Source organism: Ictidomys tridecemlineatus, chromosome 1, assembly GCF_052094955.1.
Source record: "Ictidomys tridecemlineatus isolate mIctTri1 chromosome 1, mIctTri1.hap1, whole genome shotgun sequence".
Classification (NCBI taxonomy): domain Eukaryota; kingdom Metazoa; phylum Chordata; class Mammalia; order Rodentia; family Sciuridae; genus Ictidomys; species Ictidomys tridecemlineatus.
In genome coordinates, this window is record NC_135477.1 from 127873517 (window position 1) to 127896685 (window position 23169).

General features: G+C 35.1%; 1 protein-coding gene across 1 annotated transcript; it reads left to right on the forward strand.

Moving 5' to 3' along the window:
• The first annotated feature begins 853 nt into the window (after positions 1 to 853).
• LOC101972086 (serine protease inhibitor Kazal-type 6) lies at positions 854 to 13621 on the forward strand. The gene is made up of 5 exons (XM_078020673.1): positions 854 to 911; positions 3663 to 3685; positions 9660 to 9734; positions 12250 to 12365; positions 13468 to 13621. Exons 1-5 carry the CDS (start codon positions 854 to 856, stop codon positions 13511 to 13513), a joined length of 318 nt encoding a protein of 105 aa, XP_077876799.1. The 3' UTR covers positions 13514 to 13621.
• The last annotated feature ends 9548 nt before the right edge of the window (positions 13622 to 23169 follow it).

Sequence of the window (23169 nt, forward strand, 5' to 3'; positions counted from 1 at the left end):
ACTTTGGACTCGAGACTATCATTAGACTGACCCTATTCATGGTAGTCCCAGGAGGAAAAAAGAGATGGGAAAAAGAGGAGGAAACATTGGAAATGGGATGGGGAGAAAGAGGAGGAAGGTAGTAGCATCACCAAAACAAAGACCATGTAATGTGTTCACATATGAACAGTAATTTTTAAATAATATTCAACAAAGTAAAATCCATTTTGCCTCAAAAGATGATAATCACTGGCATTTGATTGCAATAATGATTTAAAATTAACAAGCTGGTTCCTTCCCAGAATACACTTGTTCTTATGACGTTCTGGTGACAAGGTAAAACTCCTCTTCATTTTAGGTACAACACTTGGATGACTTGGATTCCAAAAATCCAAGTTACGCCCAAGGGATTCCATTCCCTGTAGTCACTCATCTGGACCACAGACATGAGGGACCTGTCTGAAAGAGACACGTATGGAGCAAGTGCAGCTCCAGCTGTGAGTCATCCCTTTAATGTAGTGAAGCTTTAGAGGGAAGAACAGGGAGGATGTATCAGTTGTTAGGAAAATGTAGGCTACTGGTAGAAAATAACATCCTCTATTAATAAGATCTAAGGTGCGACTCACATAATTGTCCTAATTGTTAAGGTGGATGGGGAACATGCAGCATTTTTTTTTTCATAAATGCCTAAAGTGTGTGGGACTGCATATGGGTTTAGAGAGTGATTTTTATAAAAGAAGGTGGAGATCTCAACTCCCTTTATCCTGTCTATATAAATGTCTGAGCATGTAGTTGTAGTGCTTTCTGGGAAGTGTCTTGACAGAGAACCTAAGCTCAACAAAGCAGTCTTGATCTGAGTGAGCCAGCTGACACCATGAAACTATCAGGTGTCTTTCTGCTCCTCTCTCTGGCTCTTTTCTGCCTCTTCTCAGGTGAGTTGTTTTCCTAAAATTAAAACCCCGTATTATACTGAACTGCAGATGAGAAGAGTAGTTCTTCACCCTATTTTAAAATTCTGACAATTTTGATATGAAAGACCTATTAGGATAGATCATCATAATGAGGATGATAATGATTCTGATGATGAAAATGATGATGGTGACAAGGAGGGTGAAAAAGAATCGCCATCTACTGAGCATATCCTCTACTCTAGGCATGTACTAAGGGCTGTTATGTATCATCTCCTTATTCATTAGTATAAGGAGTTCAGATCCCTGTTTTATATATAAGAAACTGTGGCACAGAGAAGTTAAGAAAATTGTCAGAGTATCTGCAAATAGTAAATAAAATTTCTAATTTGAATCCAGATCTTGTAGACATCACAGTTTATGCTTGCTTCAAAGAACTAGTCTGGAGGATGGGTAATTGCTTTAAAATATTGACCTTAATTTTATTCTTGGCTTTCTAAGACAAAGGAAAGCTTTTGTGTCCTTAGTTATTATTACAAAGGCACTCAAATAATTAATATTGAAACAAAGGAGAAATGCTAACTCAATAAGGAAATTCTTGAAGTTATTGAGCCTTAGAATGCAGAAACATGTTTTTTTGTGAATTAAACAATGTTTAAGCAGGGGGATATATTTGCCATCTTAATCCACAACAGCTGTATATTTTATCAACAGAAGGAATTCAAAGACAATCATACCTCAATATGATTTCTTTTCCTCTGGAGACAAAAGATTTCTAGGTACCAGGTCTACCTGAATGGACAGGACCATTTGTAACTATTTTTCTTCCTTATTATTCTAGTCTTCTACGTTGAGGTGGATGGTGTGTTCACTAGGGTGTCTAGACCCAAGCAACATCTAGTCCCATCTCTTCTACAAGTAACTGTCAATGGAGAAATGTCTAAACTCTATGAGTTATTCTTTCTTGTATAAAATGCTAGAAATGAGACTAAGCCCTTGCACTTTCCATGTATGAGCTATTGTTTTCTGTGACAATAGCAGATGGGTTTTGGTGTATAAAAGATTTTAAATGACTTGAACTTCTAGAATCAATTTTTCTATGAGACTTAGCTTCTGGAGAAGCCTCTGCCCACAGTCATTGGACATATTTACATAAATAAATACATTTAAAATATGAAAAGAACTGGATAAAAGATTCCTGTGATGTTACGAATTAAACATGACTACTAATGTCAAATAACTTTAATGAGTAGTTTAATCAATTCCTGATATGGGAGGAAAAAATAGACTTGACTAGGTTAAGATTTAGTTGCAAATACAGTTCCTGAAATATGTTGCTATCTTCTTGTTGCTTCTCTTTACAAAGATGAACTGATAATTAATAGTGTCTGATTGATTTATATGCCAAATTTATCAAAGCATGGGTACTTCATAAACATACTACTATTGGGAGCACAATGTGCCCAACAGTCAAAATGTTGAAACAGAGAAAGATGATTTTCAGTCTAGGCATTTCCATTTTATGGCTTTGTGATCTTTCTGAGCCTCATTTTTCTCATATGTAAAATGGGATATGAAAGGACTACCTCTCTATGGGGAACTAAATGAGAAAAAAATGCATGTCAAGTGCTTAACAGAGTGGATGGGTCTTAGTAAGTGTTCAACAAATGTCTTTTTCTATTGCAATAATTAAAATCATATTTGCACAAAGGAGAATTAATTGTTAATTGTAGTAATTTTCCTAGGCCATAAAAATCACTGAAAGTATTTACCAAATTATAGACTCCCAGATCCTATCTTGGAATTTTCAAGGGGTTGTCCAAAGAACTAGTATGTTTAATAACCACCTACTACTCTGCTAGTTATGAATCCACGAGGTTGGTGAACACTGATGGAAATTATTACTAACTGCCTTTCGAATTTAAAAGTTCTGTTCTCTCTTTATCCTCATCAACACAGAGTGCACTTTGAGGTATTTCCAGCTGTCCTCTCTTAAGTGATGGCCAGCATTGCAGATGTGTTGCATTCATCCACAATTCTCACGAGATGGCCTTGGCTCAAACTCAGCAGCCTGTACCAAGATTAGACCTAGGATTTTTATTGTTTCAGTTTTTAACCTCTGAACTAACTGTTCACAATCTAAAATCATGCAGGCTAGTTCAGAAGGAAGAAGAGGAAGAGAAACAAGATTGCATATGTGTATTGTTTTCCTCTTTTAGGAATTTGGAGAGATGTGGAAGGAGAAATGAGGCCTAGAGAAGGGAATGGGTTGGTCCTTACCATTTATTTGGCTTAAACTTTAGCATTTCAGTTCTGAGCTCAATGATAAGTGGACTCTCCAACTCTGTAACAAAGGCTTTGGGGAGGAACTGCATGGACTTCATTTGGGAATACCAATGTTAGAGGAGATTTTCCAATCCAACTTCTCCAAAATAATACCAAAGAGAATAAGTCCATCCTCATAGACAATTAATTACTAGGCCAGTAGTATCACAGACATCTTCAGATCCTTAGACCATTTTCTCCCATCTCACCTTAACCTCCAATAAATATTGCCCCTTCATGGCCCGTGTCCTTACAACATAACTTTCCAAGTTTCTTCTGCTCCCTAAAAAAGTGAGCAGATATAAAAATTTAAACTACATGCCATAACTTCTTGAGATAGACAAGAGCCAGGAACAGGTTTTAGGGATTACTTAAGTTTGCAAATCTCAATCTTCACATGCAAAAAAATATTGCTTGAATTTATATATTTGTATTTTATACTTTTTTCAGGTGTCGTCAGCCAAGGAGGACAGGTCAGTGCTTAGTTTTATCTATTTTTCTTACCTGGATGGTGCTCGGTTGGTATTCCCTGGCCTAAAAGTTTTCTTTATGATGTGAAAGAGCAAAACAATGAGCAGACAGGCCCAATGCAGAAATCAACTGAAATGATGATTTTTTAAAACTACCATCTTTCTACGAGTACACTATTTTAAATTTAAAATAGCCTATGTATGCACTCGTATATTTTGTCAGAATATATGAATATAAATTAAAAATAGGACAGATATGAGATAAAATTTAGCCTCTATCCCTGATTTCATTATGTGATCTTGGGTAGGGAAGTTGGGTTCTCTGAGCTGCAATTTCGATAGTTAAAGAAAAGGAATATTATTATTCACTTCCTAGAATTGAAAGTATATATGACTTGCAAAAGCTCTATGAAAGTATTTGAGAAACTATAAAAGTTACATGTGGATTACTTATTGATTAGTAATTAGCCTCTGGAGGAGTTAGGACAGCAATATCATTTCTGTTTTAGAAATAAGAGCTGAAAGTAGAGAACTTGTTTAATATTAACGTTCTGAATTGAAGATACACAGACTGGCACAGTCAAATTTAAACACAATGTTGGGTTGAAAATTGGAACACTCACAATTTGTTTTCATTGTTAGGCTTTTTTTTCTTTCAATTAATTCAACATGTTTTACTACCCTTCATGATCTAACTATCAAAAACTGATATAAATAAGTGCTGTCCTCTCTGCCAGTTCTACTCTTATGTCCTCAATGATCTAGACACTATTTTTTGTTTCTTTCTTTCTTTGTTTGGTTTTTTAAAAATGGTAATTGAATCCTGGGGCATTCTACCACTGAGATACATCATCTGTCCTTTTTATTTTTTATTTTGAGATAGAGTCTTGCTAAGTTGCCCAGGCTGGACTAAAACTTTTGATCCTCCTGCTAAAGTCCCACAAGTAGGTTATACGCATAGGACGCTCTGCCTGACTACACTAGTTGTTGTTTAGTCTTGGTGTATCTAAGAACTCTTGGCATCCAAATTTCCAGACACTACTGCCAACTGACTGAAGTTGGCAAAGAAGTTGAAAAATACTTTCCAACCCTAATATACCCATTATATTGCACAACACTTTGTTTGATTCAAATTTATCATCTTGGAAATTAAGATGCAATTTAAAATTAGTGATATTTTACAATTAATTACCTCTGTTTTTGTGTGTTTAACACATATATGCATGTGTGTTTGTATTGCTCTTTTAAAATTGACTCACCATATGTTAATAAGTGTAGTAGCAATTCTACCTTAAATATAAAGGCACACACACACATGAAAAGAGCATAAAACTCAGCCTGTGTTTCACATAGTGAAATATGGTGATAAGAGAAATGAGATATATCTAAGAGGCATGAAATACAATCCCAGTTTTCTCATTAACATACAAATCACTTCCTTTCTTTGGACTTTCATTGCTCAGATTTTTAATCATGTTTTCTAAAGTTTATGTAAAATCCACTATTTACTGATTTTATTCCTTTAGATGGGCCGAAGTCTTATAGTTTCTTTGCTTCAGGGTCACCTGAGATGTTTTTCAGATATATAGATCCTCCTACAAGACACTGAACAATAATTGGAGAGGCAAGGGTGTCTGGATCTTCATTCTAAATTATCATCTAGGTGACACACATACAGAATAAAATCTGAGCTCTTTTCTCAGGTAACAAGGAGAAATCTGTACAGAGAAAAGCACTGGCCTTAGAGCCAGACAATGCAGATGAGTCCTAATTCAAATACTCACTTGCTCTTTGATTTGGGTAACATATCTTCTCTCCCATTGCCTTGGTGCCACAACTTTAAGATAAGGGGTAGGATTCAATGATCTCTAAGACCTCTTTCCCCACTAAATATTTGAATCACTATGAACTAAGCCTGACCTGTCAAGACTGCTGTCTTTCCTCCACTTAAATAGAAAGGACAGGGAAGGTTCCGCCCTTGCTGACCATGTCATGGCTACCCTTCCTCTTCTGCATGGCTGGAAGGAAACTGGGGCAGGAAAGGAAATTCACATCAGGCAGGAGCATGCCTGCTCAGGTCAGGTTCAGACAAGACCAAAGGAAGTCCATCTCAACACTCAAGTCATTCTTTGCGTGTCAAGAATTCTCTCCATGATGAATCATCTAATGGGAGATTATAGTTAGCAATTTAAATTATAGACCTTTAAGCATTTCACATTCTTTCATAAAGACTGTTCATGGTCAACAGAGAGCATGTTCCCAGACTTTGGGAATTCATGTTCCAATAAAGTTTTCCCTATAAATGTAAATGATTCATATTTGACCAAGTCTTTCATTTCCCTAGGATTAGAGGGTTAGGAAAACTGGTCTTAAATAACATATTAATAAGAACAGTAAAAGAAAACTACTATTTACTACAGCAAGCATTTCATTAAAGAAATTGTGGAACAACATCAAAAAGTTTAAAAGACATTCTCAGAAAAAAATAGTCCTTTGAACTGAATAATTTTTTTTTAATTACTCACTTTGCTTTTAAGTTTTCTATTTTCCTACCAGGCTCTGTATTTGGGAACCATATCCTTAAAGTGTTGTTTAGATGAATAGTCTGATTGGAACAAACAGAGCAAACATATTCAAAGGCAATGATTTACAAATATATTCTGTGCAATATTTCTTGAGATAATTGTTTATTCTTTTTTATTTTAAGACAAATATTGGTGGGTTTTAAAACAACTAGTAAAAACAATGTTCCATGATTAGAATGAGTTTAGGACTCTTGAATGGTCCTAGTTACCTTGATTTTACTTAAAATTAGTAAAGTTACAGATACCTGAGTGTGGTTTGGAGATGTTATCCAGTATCTACAACTTAAATGGAGATGGAAAAACCAAAGCCTCAGAAAGAGGATATGGCTGGCTTGTCTGCCAGCAGCAGAGCAGCCGGGAAACCAACACCTCAGGACCACTGGATCCATATGACCAGGGCTTGAAGCAGCAATAGAAGGCCATGGAAAATAACTTTGAGCTCTGTAATTATCTAAACAAATATGAGATAGTGATCATCATCATTTCTTTCTTTATTTCTTTTTCCTTTATTTTTTTTAATTTTTTATTTTATTTTTATTTTTAGTACTAGGGATTGAACTCAGGGGCACTGGACCACTGAACCACATCCCCAGCCCTATTTTGTACTTTATTTAGAGACAGGGTCTCACTGAGTTGCTTAGCACCTTGCTTTTGCTGAGGCTGACTTTGAACTCAAGATCCTCCTGCCTCTGCCTCCCAAACCACTGAGATTACAGATTTGCTCATCATAATTTCTGAAGCAAAAAATATGACAAAAACAAGAGTACAAAATAACTTTTCTGTTCACATAAAAAAGTTTTGAAACCAGGAGGAGAAGAAGACAGAAAGCAGAACTTACTCTATCAGTTCAGGCAAATAATGTTGAGAGCTAGTTCAGGTAGTAAATTTGAAATCAGTCTTATTGAGGTTAAAAAAAATATATAAAAGGAAATTTACAAGAGTTAGGAAATGGCAATGTTTCAGGCTGAGGACAGGCAGAGGAATCTAAAGAATGATGCTCTTATGAAAAATGGGGAAAAAAAGTGTAAAACTAGAGGGAAAGATACAGAGTTATATTTTGGACATAAATACATATTAAGGTATGAGTCAAGTTATTGACTAGAGATGTCATATACTATGACAATTCAGAATTAGAGTTTGAGATGTTGATGAAATTCAAGGAAAAAGTCTGGGATTTATCAGTATTCTTTGGGAAAAATACATGTTCTTAGAGAAAATCAAGTGTATTAAATTATCTTGAAAATAAACATGATTAATGCCAAAGAGGGATAAAGAGATTTTTTATATAGAGAATAAGTAGTTGGGGAACCAGAGAACTGACATATTACAAAACACTACAAAGAGTTTTTAAAAGGTTGAAGTAATAAAGAGTCTTTTAAAAGTACATACCATAGGGAATCACAAACTTTTTTATAAATAACCAAGAGGCATCTTTTAAAGAACAGTTTCAGCAGAGTAGGAGCTGGAAAAAGCAAGGGAAGGGGACATCAAGGCAGAGAAGGATTAGGGGGTTAGGAAAACTGGTCTGGTGAAGGATGGAGTTGATTTAGTTGCAAAGATAGTGTCTTGGGGAAAAGAGATGTCGTCCTACACTTGAAGCACGTGTGTGTGTGTGTGTGTGTGTGTGTATGTGTGTGTGTGTGTGTGTGTTATGTAGTTACATGTGCATGCATGTGTGCTTGTGAGATTGCAATTTTCCACTGGTTTTATTTGTTCATCTAAAAAGCTAGACTAAAATATTTGTGACCACAAGTCTTTAGTTGACTTGGTTGATGACCCTGAAAGTTCAATTTTTCAACTAAGTCAATGGTTTTGTTGACTGTTATGGGAACTGAAAGGTTCACTCCATTCTGAAATGTTTTAGAAACTACAGTTCTTTGAAGAACCACAAGGGGTCAGGCTGATACTAAATATCATTCTTCTGAGCCTTGACATAGTCTTAAAACTGTAACACCAAAGTCGATAAATGAAATTTCTTCTTAAATTCAACACCACCTAAACAACACAAAATACGATAAATATCATTACGATGAATACAAATGAGCTCCCAAAATTCTGGAATGTGATACAATTTACATAGCTAGTGTTTACGACATAAATCTTCCACATATTACTTGGTATTTTACAAAGTGCTTTTATAGAATTAATCATGACATTATTCTAAGAAACTTAGAATAGTGAAATGTTTCCACAATGTAATGCATCTAATAAATGAAGGAAGCAACATTTAAACCTAGGTCACTCTAATTCCATCCACTAGGACAACCCCTAACATTTCAGAAGCATTAGGGGCATTTTAATCATATTTAGAGGGACTGCAGACCTCCTGGGTCTTCTAATTGTCTCATGCATGAAACTTGCATGAGAAAAGGAATCCTCCCATCATCTACTGTCTAGACCTGCTTTGACTTCTACTAAGGAACTAGTTATTTGGGTTTTATTTAAAGGAGCCCAAATTAAAAATATAAAAGTTGAGAAGAAATTCTGGCAAAGGAAAAGCATGACATTAGGAAATCTTAGTCTACTTCTCCCTAGTATGTGAGAACTGTTTTCTCTTTCTAGCCCCAATATTCTCTTGTGTCACTCTGCCTCATGGAAGGGATTCATAGGTAACTCTGCAGAGTCATTTCTCATCTTCCCCAATTCCTTGGGCCCACAGAGAGTGGTACTTCTTCTGTCCCCGGCCACCATGCTAAAATTTCTCACACAGTGAATACAGAGAGCTCTCTAGATATAAAAGAAGAAGCATTTGGCCAAAGTTGCTATTTCTTTCACCCAACTGAAGAACTTGAGAATTTTATTTGAGCTGCTTCACTGAAAGTAGTCACTGCTAAGTCTTGGACCATTAAACCAAAAAGGGCCATTAAAAACACATAATCTCAGAGGCAAGCCAGTTTCTATGAGCTGCAGATGCCTTTCAGAGCTTCAGTTAGGAGAGACTTCAAGTGAGAAGGTTACTGTCTACACTCTAATCCAGAACTATTTCAGATGGTGCCCAATGACTGTCTACAACTCTTACATGACCAACTTTGACCCCTGTGAACAACCCTGAGATTCTGGGAACCAGGAAGATCCAATGTTCTTTGGTTCATTTGTTACTTGGCTAAGAAAATTGAGGCCTGAGCATGGAGTGCTTCGTCTAAGGTGACACACATAATCATCAGCAGAACGTACTTGCTGCAGACCACTGCAACTTAAAGGAGTGAAATCCATCTGTTCTAAGGAGCTATGCTGATTGGTTGGATTTGATATACTGAAATTCTTCTTCCTCCTGGTCCCCTTTCCAGGGGACATAAGCAGGGAATAACAAATGGGCTTGAGGGAGGCAGGGTCTGGAGGCTCTCAAAGTGGATGCTCTCCCCAAGTGCCTCTTCCATATCTGCTTTTTAAAGGACAAAAGAGGCTGGATCACAAGATCAAAGGGCCGCCTGCCAGGGAAAGGTGCCTTAAGGAACCGTCTCTTTCAAGTAAGAGACTTTCTTGTTTACTTTGCTCACTGTCTTGAGACTCTAAATGGAGCCCCCTGGTGCTCAGCTTCCCTCCTGCCTGTGCTGGTCCCAGTGAAGCAGTTATCATGCTTGGCCCTGTCCTTATCCCAGCTCTTCTTTGCCGCTCTAATGCAAATGAGACTGTGTGCTTCCTGATACAGTGTTGGTTACCAATTCTTCTTTGGATGACCAGCACCCAGAACTGTGTGATAAAATATCAACAATGATACCTCGTTGAAATAAGCACACTGCTGTGAATGTAGACATTAGTGACTTAAATATAAAATACATAAGCTTTCCAGATAAAGGTGCCCTGTAACTTATGCAGGTCTCAAGATTGTCCAGCCTTGGGTCCATTTCAAAACCCAAGGGGACGATCTGTCTTCTGGAAGTAGGATGAAAGAATAGGATTATCCCTCAGGGTGGTGGGGAAAACAAGGACCAGAGCTGATAAGACCCACACTATCCAGACTCAAGTGTATTTAGTGTCAAATTTCAACAAAAATGTGCAGTTTGCAGTTTTAGGTACTTTAAACTTAAAATATGTTTTTGACCTAACTGTATGACTCAATGATAAATTTCCCATGCAAACCTTCAGATAAATTTGTTAGTGTACAGTGGTTTGCTAATATCTTATAAAAAATGATTCCTCTTGAGTGTTCATATATTTTCCCACAACATTATCTTTTAGATAAATGTTGTTGTGTACAAGATATACAGCAAGATGTTGTGAGATAAATATGGATAATAAAAGGATGGCCATAGTCAACATATCCATCACCTCAAATAAGTACTCGAGTTTTGTTTGTGTTGGTGTAGGAACAGCTAAAATATACTCATTTATCATGAATCCTCCAGATGGTACAATTGAAGGACTGATAATCCTTATGTTGTATATGAGACCTAATAAGCTATTTTAATGAAACCTACATGTCCTGACTACAAGTGCGATCAAGGGCACATAGTGATAGTTGATCTTCAATTCTCTCTCGTTGGAAATTCTGAACCAGCAATGAGAAGAAATATGTTCAAGCATTGGGAAGCCACTTAAATTTCCAGAAAACCAGAATTCCCATCTCTCAACTGATTATTAAAATATAGCTAATAGAACTCTCAAGATTATTGCTAGGCCCAACTGAAGTAATCTACATGTAAGTAACTAAATATTATAAAGCATTTGATAATTATAAGACATTTTAATGGAACTAGAACAGAGATAAAGCAAGTTTCCTTCATTCACATGTAAATGCCACTACATGCACATAGCTGTTATTAGAAGACAATCAGTTTAAGCTACTTCATATTGATAGTACCCTGCAAAAAAAGGCACAAATTTATTTGCACAACATTCACCAAAAATTGACATTGCATTAAAATGTCAGACTCCTTTTGAAATACCACTATAATTGAGCCAATAATATTAGTGCATAGATGACATCATTCCTTCCCATGATTATGGTTATTAATCAGTCAAAATACATAGTCTCAACAAGACTAAAGGCAACCTCAGACTTCTTCTAAACACGGCAACTTAGGCAGTCATTACTAAATTATTGTAGTGGGCACAAAAATTCAAATTCTACAAACAGACTTTGAGGCAAAATAACTTAATATAAAGACATTAGACTCTGATTTTCAAGGGATAATAAGTGATGCTGAATCCACTGAAAAAATTATAAAACATTAGGTAATGTCTGGGGGTCCTTGAAAGGATCACCTATGTTTTTATTTTAATTTAATTTGTTTATTTTTATGTCGTGCTGAGGATCGAACCCAGTGCCTCACACAAGCAAGGCAAGCACTCTGCCTCTGAGCTACAGCCCCAGCCCACCTATATTTTTATAGTATGCAGAAAAAGTATTATTAGAGCACATCAATACAGTTTTTCAAACTGTCATTTAATGACCCCCAAAATTGCTCTCAGTTGGAGTAATTTATTGTTGGAGAAAAAATTCTTAACTATAGCATTGGACATTGTTAATGTATTCCTGAATACAAGAGTACAATGTATTTCTTATAAGGAATTTCCTATGTCTTAAAGAAAATGTCTCAATTGTATTTAATGTATTCTACATAAGCAGATAATGAAAGCTATTCTCTAGTTCAGGAAGTTCTTATGTCACAACTATATATACATATATGTCACAAATATACGTATGCATCATCTATAAGTAAATGTACATATCTTATATATGTACTTATACATATATGTATTTATTTATATACATATATATTGCAAATATGTATATATATATGTATAAATCCATGCATATATCTATATGTATACACATATATGTTTGTGGCATATATATGTGTGTATACATATATGCACATATACACACATGTATGTACATATACATATATATATATATATATACACACATATATATATTTATTGTGTGTGGTTTTAAAATTTCGCTGTCCAAAACTTCTGTTTGGAGGAGTCCTTGAGATAGAAGGTGCTGATGTAAATGTCACTGTGCTTACTTTGTAGATCGACTGTGGAGAGTTCCGTGATCCCAAGGTATTCTGTACTCGGGAATCCAACCCGCACTGTGGCTCCGATGGCCAGACATATGGCAATAAATGTTCCTTCTGTAAGGCAGTGGCGTAAGTGTCATACTCACCACACCTGTCCCTTGCAAGCAAAAACTTCCAGAATAAGACTGAGATGCTTTTCTTGAAGCATTTTAGAAAGTTCTATCCATACCTCACTATAGAGACTGAAGAAACAAGACTCAGGCAAATTGATTGAAAACAAATTGTCAAAAGCAACAAACAAAAAACAAATAATTTAAAAATAATTATCATCACTTTACTTTGTTATTATTAGTTTTGATTTATTTTAGGTTATTTTAAAAATTATATATCATATACCTAAAAATAATTTTGACACCTTGTATTTTTATTTATTTTTAATTTAAAACAAGAATTCTAATGAACACGTTGGTTAGTGTATAACATAACTCACTAATTAATACTGAATTTTCTCAGGAAGGTCAGTGGGGTAGAACAAAATTTGAATTAATGGGTGCATACTAATAAGAGGTCCTGAATGTGTAGTCTTCTAGAAAATGACAAATACATGAATATTTGGTTCATTTTTTTTACATCTTCTGTCAGGATACAACTATGACACCAGAGTCTCTTTGCTGTTATTCCTTCTGTTACTTCTGCCTTTTCCATATGTATGTCTATTTCCTCACTGAGAATGAGCAATTGGTGCTGAAAGATCCAAGTCTTATCAAAACAGATTTGCCAGGCATGGTGGTACATGCCTGTAATCCCAGCAGCTCTGGAGGCTGAGGCAGGAGGATCGAGAATTCAAAGCCAGCCTCAGCAAAAAAGTGAGGTACAAAGCAACTCAATGAGACCTTGTCTCTAAATAAAATACAAAATAGGGCTAGGGATGTGGCTCAGTGGTCATGTGCCCCTGAGTTCAATCTCCAGTACCAAAAACCAAACCAAAACAACAACAACAAAAAATCCCTGAGATTTGTTTAAGACTTATGCTCTCCAAAGTTAGGCCAGATGTCACTTGTGAGTGTATTTAATTAACCTCTGCTACATAATAGATATGGGTATCTATAGAATAAAATGCGTGGAAGGACCATGACATGCCATAGCTAAACCTGCTTCCAACCTCTGTGCTGAGTACTTGGGAAGTTGCAATGAGGATGTATTTTTCTAATTTTATTTTATTATTTTTTAGGAAAAGTGATGGGAAGATTATCCTAAAGCATCCAGGAAAATGCTGAAATATAGCCAGTGTTTTATTCTGGCTTGCCGACTCTCAAATCTTCCTTTACTTCTGTTTTTACTTTTCTTCAGCGAATCCCTTGAATTTGTAAAGACATACCTTCTACTCTATCTGGATCTTCAGGAGTTGATGATGTATTTCCCTTGATTCGCTTGTCAATAAAGTAAATTCTGCAGAAGCATTAACTATGTTTTTACTTTGAGATCAAGAGAGAATACAGATACACCATAAAATTACTGAAGCGGCATGAAAGTGGATGAGACCTGGTTTTCAAATCTAAATTGACCATCCAATTACTGTTAAATTATAGGAAAATTATCTTTTTTTCAGTTGTAATCTTCATGAGAGTAATGAAAGATTTTGAAAAGATGGCCATGTGTTATTCTTACAATTATTTAAAAACACTATTTTTTAAGAATTAGATCACATAATGCTGATTCTTCCTAGTTTAAGGAAAAGATTTGGTATAAAAACAAAACTTTCGTGCTTTGTGGACCGTAGTATCCTCCTGTATCTGGAATAAGATCTAAACCACATGATCTAACAACATGTGGTACTCAGTTTCCCAGGGTCTACCAGATAGAAAAAAAAGAATAATTTTTCAATAAACAGTGACTTTTTGATACATGGTAAACATCCAATGAATATCCAGTGAACATACCAAAATCTCCAAAACAATATATATTCTGAGAATGTAGATAAATTTTAAGCTTCATTGTGAAGTTAGAAGACTGTATAAATATTAGAAATCCTGGATTTAATTTGTTACCTGCTAGAGAAAACAGCTTCAATATTCCTTGGAAAACTGGGAATGGAACTATCATTTGACCCAGCTATTCCACTCTGGTTTGTATCCAAAGGACTTAAAATCAGCATACTACAGTGATGCATTCACATCAATGTTTATAGCAGCTCAATTCACAATAGCTAAGCCGTGGAACCAACCTAGAAGCCTTGGACAAAGAAAATGTGGCATATATACACAATGGGATATTACTCAGCACTAAAAGAGAATAAAATCATGACATTTGCAGGTAAATTGATGGAGTTGGAGAATATAATGCTAAGTGATAAGCCAGTCCCCAAAACCCAAATTCCAAATGTCTTCTTTGATATAAGGATGTTGATTCATAATGGGGGTGAATGTGGAGCATAGGAGGAACAGACATACCTCAGATAGGACAAAGGGGAGGGAGGAGATATGGGGTAGGAAAGATGGTGGAATGAGACAGACTTCATTACCCTAAGTACATGTATGAAAACAAGAATGGTGTGACTCTGATTTGTGTACAACCAGAGACATGAAAAATTGTGCTCCATTTATGTATTGCACTCTGCTGTGATATATAACAAATTAGAATAAATTTAAAAAAGAAAACAGCTCCAGTTAGAATAAAACTGAAGGTTGAATACAGCCCTTTTGATAACCAGCTCAGTCTCCTTGTAGCTGGCTGTATTCTGTGAAAACCCAGATTGCATATATAAATTGTCTCATCCTGAGAAAGCCAAATGAAAACCTTGGGATTTCCCTTTGATGTTTTCATGTAGTAGCACATATTTTTATAAATATATCTTCCTGGGAAGATGTACACAGAGTACCTCCGTGGATGCAGTTTCAATGTAATAAATAGCATTTACTGGATGTCAACTTTGAGGCAGACTTGGTTATGAGTGCTTGGATACAGATGTGGATGGGAGTAAGATGGGCCAACAATCCTTCAACAATTAGGGAGAAGTAGATAAAAACAATGAATGGAATCAACAAGTAAGTGACATCCTAAGAAAGAAGGTGCTAAAGGTTGTAAGACAAAGTTCAGGCCGACTGTGTTCATAGAGAACTGCCAAGGGAGGGGTGGTAGTCCATGTAGTACTAACGCCAGTGGTTAGAACTGCTCTACTTGGAAACTAGGATATGAGAGAACTGATCAAGTGAATATCTTGGAAAAGAGGAAAAAGAGAAGTTAGAATACAGTCCTTAAGACTGGAGCACGCCTGATTTGGTCCAAAAAAATATTAACAGTCAAAATATAGGGATTTGGGAAGTGTTAACTATGACATGCATAAAGAAGTTTTAGATAGAAGGGCTTTGATGAGGACTGTTTACTTTGAATTTCGTCTGAGATGAATCAATGGACAGGTAGGTGAATAGAATATTGATAAAGTACATGTGGAATCTTTTAAAAAAACATTAAGTAAGTAGAAACAGAGTAGAATGGTGGTTAATGGGGGAAATTAAGTCAAAGTGTAAAACTTTGCAATTATTTAGGATTAATAAGTCTTAGGGATCTATGTACACCATCAGAACTATAGTTAATAACTTTGTATTGATGCTAAAAATTTACCAAGAGAATGGCTATTAGGTATTCTTAACATAAACACACACACATACACGTGCACATACAAGTGCACGTGAACACACACACACAGAGAGCTTTGGAATAATATTGTTTTATAATCTGTTTGACTACTTAGTATTTCACAATGTAAGTATATATAAGAGCATTTTATATACCTTAAGTATGTTCAATAAAAATATAAAATGTTAGTGATTCAATCTAGATTTACAGGTATTCACTCTAAAATTGTTTTAATATTCCTATACATCTGGAAAAATTTTCATTAAAAATATTTATTTGAATGGCAAAATACAAAAGACTCTGTCAACAGGGAACAGATATTCACAATTCAGTGTAAGCCCTTCATTTTTGTGCGATCTAGGGCAGAACACCCTGTTTCAAGTATGGTTTTGTACTTCATGCTCCAAAGCATAACGTGATAATTTATTTGATCTGAACACCCATATCTATCATTATACCTTCAGATTGAAATGGGAACATTGCTAAAATTGTATCATACCAGACTTATCATCGTTAACTGTCCTCAAATATTTTTATTTCCCCACTCCAATTGGTACCAAGTCACATCTTTTTCAGATTTTTCCCTCTTCCTGGCATTCTGAAGGTACATGCATGACAAAAAATAGTATTTTAAATCAATGATTAGGTTTGAGTGAAGAGGCATTGCAGGGGACTACTTACAACAATTCAAAGGTTTCCAAAGTGAAACATGCACACACACACACACACACACACACACACACACACAAATGCATACTAAAGTAAAAGGAAATTCAACACTAAAAAGCCATGGAAAATAGTTACTAACATAGAGGTTGAATTAACGCATCAATAATGTCAACAAATCTATTTATTGAATATATGTATGTATGTGTGTGTGTGTGTGTGTATATATATATACATATATATATGTATATATATATATATATATATAACATTTAAATTTAGCAATTACTGTGAATTGTAATCCAATTTTATAAAAGAGAAGCTTCTTATACAGATATTTAAATGGTATTTTTTTCTACAATCATAGTTTGAGCTGTAGAGTCTAAATATAAACCGAGGATAGTTAGGGAAAATCTCAAATTTCCAAAATATGCATCATGTAATCATAGTAACTTGAGTGATTTGGATTTAAGTGTTGAATTGGAAAGATTAGTCTCATATATATGGTTATATCAGAAATAGTCATATTTAATAAAGGTTTAAGCAAATTTGTAAAGAAGGCGACTTTTATCTGTCACAATCCCTGATCTGTGTGTTACTGGGTTATTTTGTGGTGGGACTTCAGTTTTAGCTTAAGAAGGTTTCTGTTCAAATGAGCTGTCCTACTCTGAGCTAAGCGTCTAATGAACTGCTTTCCTGGTCTTACTTTGACTTCGTTTTTTCTCACAGAGCTGACACCTCTGACCTTTCAAAATGTGGGTCCATTTCTGTTCAGCAGTTTGAGTTGAAGAGGCAGAACAGATTCTCCCTGCTTTAGTGTAAAAAAGCTTAGGACTTAATGAGGAAAGAGTACCCTTGCATGGCCCAGTTTATCTCACTACAGCACCTTTTAGATTCAATAAAAGGTGTACTAAACGAATGCAAATAATAACGCAAAAATCATGTGTCTCCTGGGAGTTACTGTGGATCACTTTGAGCATTATCTTTGGTTAAATAATAAAAGTTTTATTGAGTATATATATTATCATTTGTTTTCAATCAAAACAGAGTATGTCTCCTCACGTTATTATGTCTTCTCCAGTTTCTATTAGCAAAGATTTATAATTTTCAATTAAATTTATTGCCATATATTTTCGGGTTTTTTCCCTCTTTGGCAATATTAGGGACAAAATTCAGAGACAGTCTACTACTGAGCTATATACACAGCCCTTTTTATTTTTTATTTTTATAAAGAGTGTTACTAAGTAACACATGAGTTCAAGGCCAGCCTCAGCCTCCTGAGTTTCTAGGATTTCAGGTATGTGCCACTGCACCTAGCAAGTATTTTCATCTTTTGATAATGTTATAAATAGACTTGTCACTAGGGGTAGTGACACATTCCTATAATCCTAGCAACTCAGGAGGTTGAGGCATGAAGATGATGAGTTCAAAGACAGCCTCAGCAACTTAGCAAGACTCCAAGCAACTCAACAAGACTCTGTCTCTAATAAAATATTAAAAAGGGCTGGGATGTAGCTCAGTGGTTAAGTTCCCCTGGGTTGAATCCCTGGTATCCAAATAATAATAATAATAATAATAATAATAATAATAATAAATTTAAAAATGGACTTGATCTCTTAGTTTCTTTTTGGATAGTTGTTGTTAGTGTTTAGATATATAGCTGATTTTGTGTTGATTTTGTATTATATACTATATCCAATTCTTTTATTAGCTCTAAAAGTATTTTTGTGGAATCTTGAGGGTTTTACATTTGATGTCATGGCACCTAAAACAAGAATAATTTTGTTTCTTCCTTTCCAATTTAGACATCTTTTATTTATTTTTCTTTTCTAATTGATCTGGCTAGAACTTTCAATCCTATTTTGGATAAAAGTATGAAACTAGTCTTTTGTTTGGTTCCCAACCCTTAGGAGGAATATTGTGTTCTTTCACAATTACATTGAATGTTAGCTAAGGATTTCCAAATATGGCCTCTGTCATCTTGAAGTTTTCTTCTATTCCTAATTTACTAATCTTTTTAACCAAGTAAGTATATTTAAAATTTTCAAATACTTTTTCTACATCAATCAAATTTCCCCCTTTCATTCTACTAATGAGATATCACTCATGGATTGATTTTATAAAGTGAAATATTCTTACATTCAGGGATAAAGCCCACTTAGACAGATGTTTGAGCCTTTCCCTATGCTGCTGAAAATGATTTGCTAGTAATTTCTTGAGCAATTTTTGCATCAATATTCATAAGAAATATTGGCCCACAGGTTTATTTTTTATACTACATATACCCATATTTTGTATCAGGGTAATTTTGGCTTCATAAAGTAAATTATAAAATTTCTTCCACTTCAACATATGAGAAGGATTGGTGTTCCTTCTTATGTAAATATTTGTTGGAATTAACCAGTTAAGTAATCTGATATATAGTTTTTATGCATTGGGAGGTTTTGTTTATTGGTTAAGTCTTCTTACTAGTCAGATTTTTATTCTATGTACTTCAATTTTGGTAAATTGTAAATTTCCAAAAACCTATCCATTTTATTTAGTTTATGCATTTGTTGGCATAAACATTGACATATAACTGTGGTATTCTCTTACTATTTTTATTTCTGTAAAATTAATGGTAATGTTTCCACTTTCATTTCTGATTTTAAAATTTGAGTGTTCTCTCTTTCTCAGTCAATTTAGCTATAGCTTCATCATTTTTTTTTTTCAAAAAACCAAGTTTGGTCTTGTTGATTTTCTTTATTGTTTTCTATTCTCTATATTACTTATGTCTGCTTTGAAATCATCATTTTTCCTATTTTGGGTTAGCTTTGGGATAGGATTGCTTTTTCTTGTCTAATCCCTCAAATTATACAATTTGATTCTTTTTTTTTTTAAATAATCCGATATGTAAATTTAATTTAGCCAAATTTCTTGCAAGAGAATTTCTCCCCACCAACATTTAAGGAATACTACCTATTATGGGAGTTACATGAAAGATAATCATGTAACTATTAAACATTATTCTATGTTTCTACAATCAGGAAATCTACAGGTAAGCTAGAATCTATTCCTCCCTACCAACAGCCCCTAAAGGTATTTTTTGCCTGATCTATTTTCTTTTTTTTTTCTTTTTTTTTTAAATTTTTTTTTATTGGTTGTTCACAACATTACAGAGCTCTTGACATATCATATTTCATACATTAGATTGAAGTGGGTTATGAACTCCCAATTTTACCCCAAATGCAGATTGCAGAATCACGTCGGTTACACATCCACAATTTTACATAATGCCCAATTGATTCTTGATTGGAGTTCTTTCTTCTTTTTTATTGCACCTACATAGATATTTTATGAGAACCCGTTTGATTATGAATAGTTGACTAGTAACACACATTTTACAAAGTCAATTTTACCATAGAACCAATAATTTTCATCTTTTATGTTTTGCTTTATCTCTTTGGGACAAGATTACCACAAGAGTGGGAACATTGAGAGTGTTTACTAATAAATCCCCAAGGTATAAAGCAATAAGGGACACATACTTGGTGATAAAAAAATACAATGAGATAAGTAACTTAAATTCATACCAGGATTTTTTTTTTTTTTGAGATTTGTTATACATTGTGTAACATAATAAATTTTTTTTTTAAAAAGTGTCGACAGAGTACAGACTAGTGAAAGCAGCTGGTTGTAGGATACTAGAAATGAGAAATGTAGTGATTTGTGAACTAAATGCCCCATCAAATAAAAAAAATATAGCAGTGTAGACAGAGTGAAAGAGCCGTGGGCTGATTCCAGGGTTTCTAGCTTGAAATCACTGCTTTAGAAAATCAGCCTTCACCACTAGGGGGTGGTGGGGGGCGTGTTCTCAAACAAAGAAAGATTAGAGAGAAACATCAAAAAGCATGTGGGAAAGCATGATTTTAATAAAAATAAATTTTATTAAAAACGAAACAATACAGATAAGGTGAAATTCTTACCTAAAATATAGAAAAAGGTGAGATGTGAATAGGAAATATGTAAAGGTCAGGGAAGGGTATTGTTGTTCAGGAGCAGAGGGAGAGTCCGATATGGGAAAAGTACCAATGTCAGGTCCCAGCAACAGTGGCCATTACCTGAATTATTTTCTCTTTCATCTGAATAGTCTGACCTAATAAACACAGTGCTCCTTAAGTTCTCATTAGGAGGAAATTGTTTGCTCACCCAATAAAACCTAGCTCTTCTGCTGCAACAAACTTGTTTGGTGTGCAGTGATTTTAAAAGTTTTACATTCCAAGCACCACCCAAAAAAAAAAAAAAAAAAAAAAGCTTTAGAGATGTATGCAGACATCATTAAATAACCTTCCTACTGAGTATAAAGAAGCATTGAGCCACTCCTGTTGGTGTCATAATTAATTATAGGTTAATCCCTGGGACTTATTGAAAACTTTCATACTTTTTTTATATGATTGAAACTGCAGAATCTTATGATTGCATCACCAGGCATGAATCCCTTCTCAAACCTCTAAGAAGACTAGCTTTTTGTTTCTAAAACCCTGGAATCTTGGAAGAAACTTGCTTCTGCCTGCTGATAAGCAAGGCACATGCCTGGTTTGTAGAGAATTGTTGCACCATGCTGCTTAGATGAGAAATACAACACTGCAGAAACACACTGAGGGGGATGGGAATATGTAGTTCAGAAGATCAAGAAAAGCAAAAAGGTGGTAAAAGAGAAGACTCGTTCTTTTTCATGGATTTCCTTCTTGCTTCTCTTTCTCAAATACATCTCCGAAAGGTGGGTTGTGACCAGGCAGCCTTTGTCCTCGCCATCAATCTAATCTGAACATTTGTACTACAGACAGCCTGTCAGTCTATTTTCTTCAGAGTTCTGAGTCCCTGAAAAGAACTGGATTTGGAGTTCCAGGGATATGTTTGGTTTGGGTTCCTCTAGGAATTAGGAGTTAAATAAGTTCCTAAGGCTCAATCGTGACACATATTCAATAATGATTAGACTTCACAGGTATAGTTTTAGGAAAAAATGAATAAATAAATATAATGTGCATAAAGTCTCTGGCTTTTAAATTTTATATTTATCTTGTTTAATTCATAATTTTATTATTTATTTTAAATTTAATGTTGTTGATGGATACGTCTGACTTCACATGTGACTGAAGTACAACATGATATTCCAGCACTAATCAAATCAGTGCAACTAGCATTTTTCTCTCTTTGTATATTTATATTTTTCCCTTCTAGATCTTTGCAGAACATCCTGAATCACTTTTAAATTTATAGCAAAAATTAAATAGCAAATACCAAGTTCTTCCGTACACCCTTGCCCTAGTATATACTCAGCCTCTTTTACCGCTGTCCACCACTTGGGTGCATTTGTTACAAGGGATGAATCAACGCTGACATGTCATTATTATTAACCAAAGTCCACGGTTTAGAGTTTATTCTTGGTGTCCCACATTTTCTGTATTTTGACAAATGTCTAAACATGTGTCTAAATAATATCATACAAAACTTTCACAGTCCCCCCCAAACCCCCATACTCCCCGTTCTCACTCTCTCCCTGAACTTCTAGCAACCACTGATTTTTTTTATTGTCTCTATAGTTTTGCCTTTTCCAGAATATCATGCAGTTGAAACCTTATAGCATGTGTTCTTTTCAGATTGATTTTTTCATCCTCAACATGCAGGGTTTTTTTTTTTTTTCTTCTAGGTCTTTTTATGACTGTTTCACATTCTCCTCAGCACTTGCTATTGTCGGTGCTTTAGACTTTAGCCATTTCAATGGATGTGTAGTGCTATCTCATTGTTTTAATTTGCAGTTACCTAATGATACATATCGCCAACTAGCCGGGCTGGTGACCTATGCTGGGTTCACAAGAGCTGGATGCACCAATAACTTAAGAAAACAGCGAAAGCAGCACTCAACATGCAGAAATACCTTTCTTGCAGGAATCAGGGATGGCTCTGGACCTTAAAGGGTCAGTTGGAAAGAGAGAGTGAGCCACCTGAAAATCCTCTATTCATTGAGGAGAAAGACATTGGAGAAAGTTCCACCCAAATGAGGCAAGGGATTGGGTTTCAGGGGGGTATAGCCCAGTCTCCCTGGATGATGCCCATTCCCAGAGCATCATTCCCTGCCAAGCGGAGGTGAGGTCCACCTGCTCTTTGCTGCTTAGCAGAAGCCAGTCCCACACACCTCTGGTGCTCAAGGCTAAAGGTCTGTGCTCACTCCTGTGTGGCAGCTCCCGACACATTTTTTCCAGATACTCATTTTGTATCTTCTTTGTTGAAATGAAAATTCAGATCTTTTCCTATTGTTAACTTTCAAGAGTTTTTTTTTTCCAAAAACTCTTTATCTCATAAGCCTTCAGCAAATATTTTCTGGTCTGTGGCTTGTCTTGATATAATTTTTGTGAGGATATAAAGTCTGTGTTCATGTGGAAGTCCAATTGTTTCAGTAGCATTTGCTGCAAAACTTCTTTCTTCACTGCAAAACTTCTTTCTTCACTGCATGGAATTGCTCCACCATCATACCTCACTTAGCTGTATATATACAGTTAGCTGTTAGTAGGTATCTGTACTCTTTGTTCTGCCCATCTCTGTTTTTTTTGTCATTATCATTATATTAATTACTATAACTATACAAAGTGCT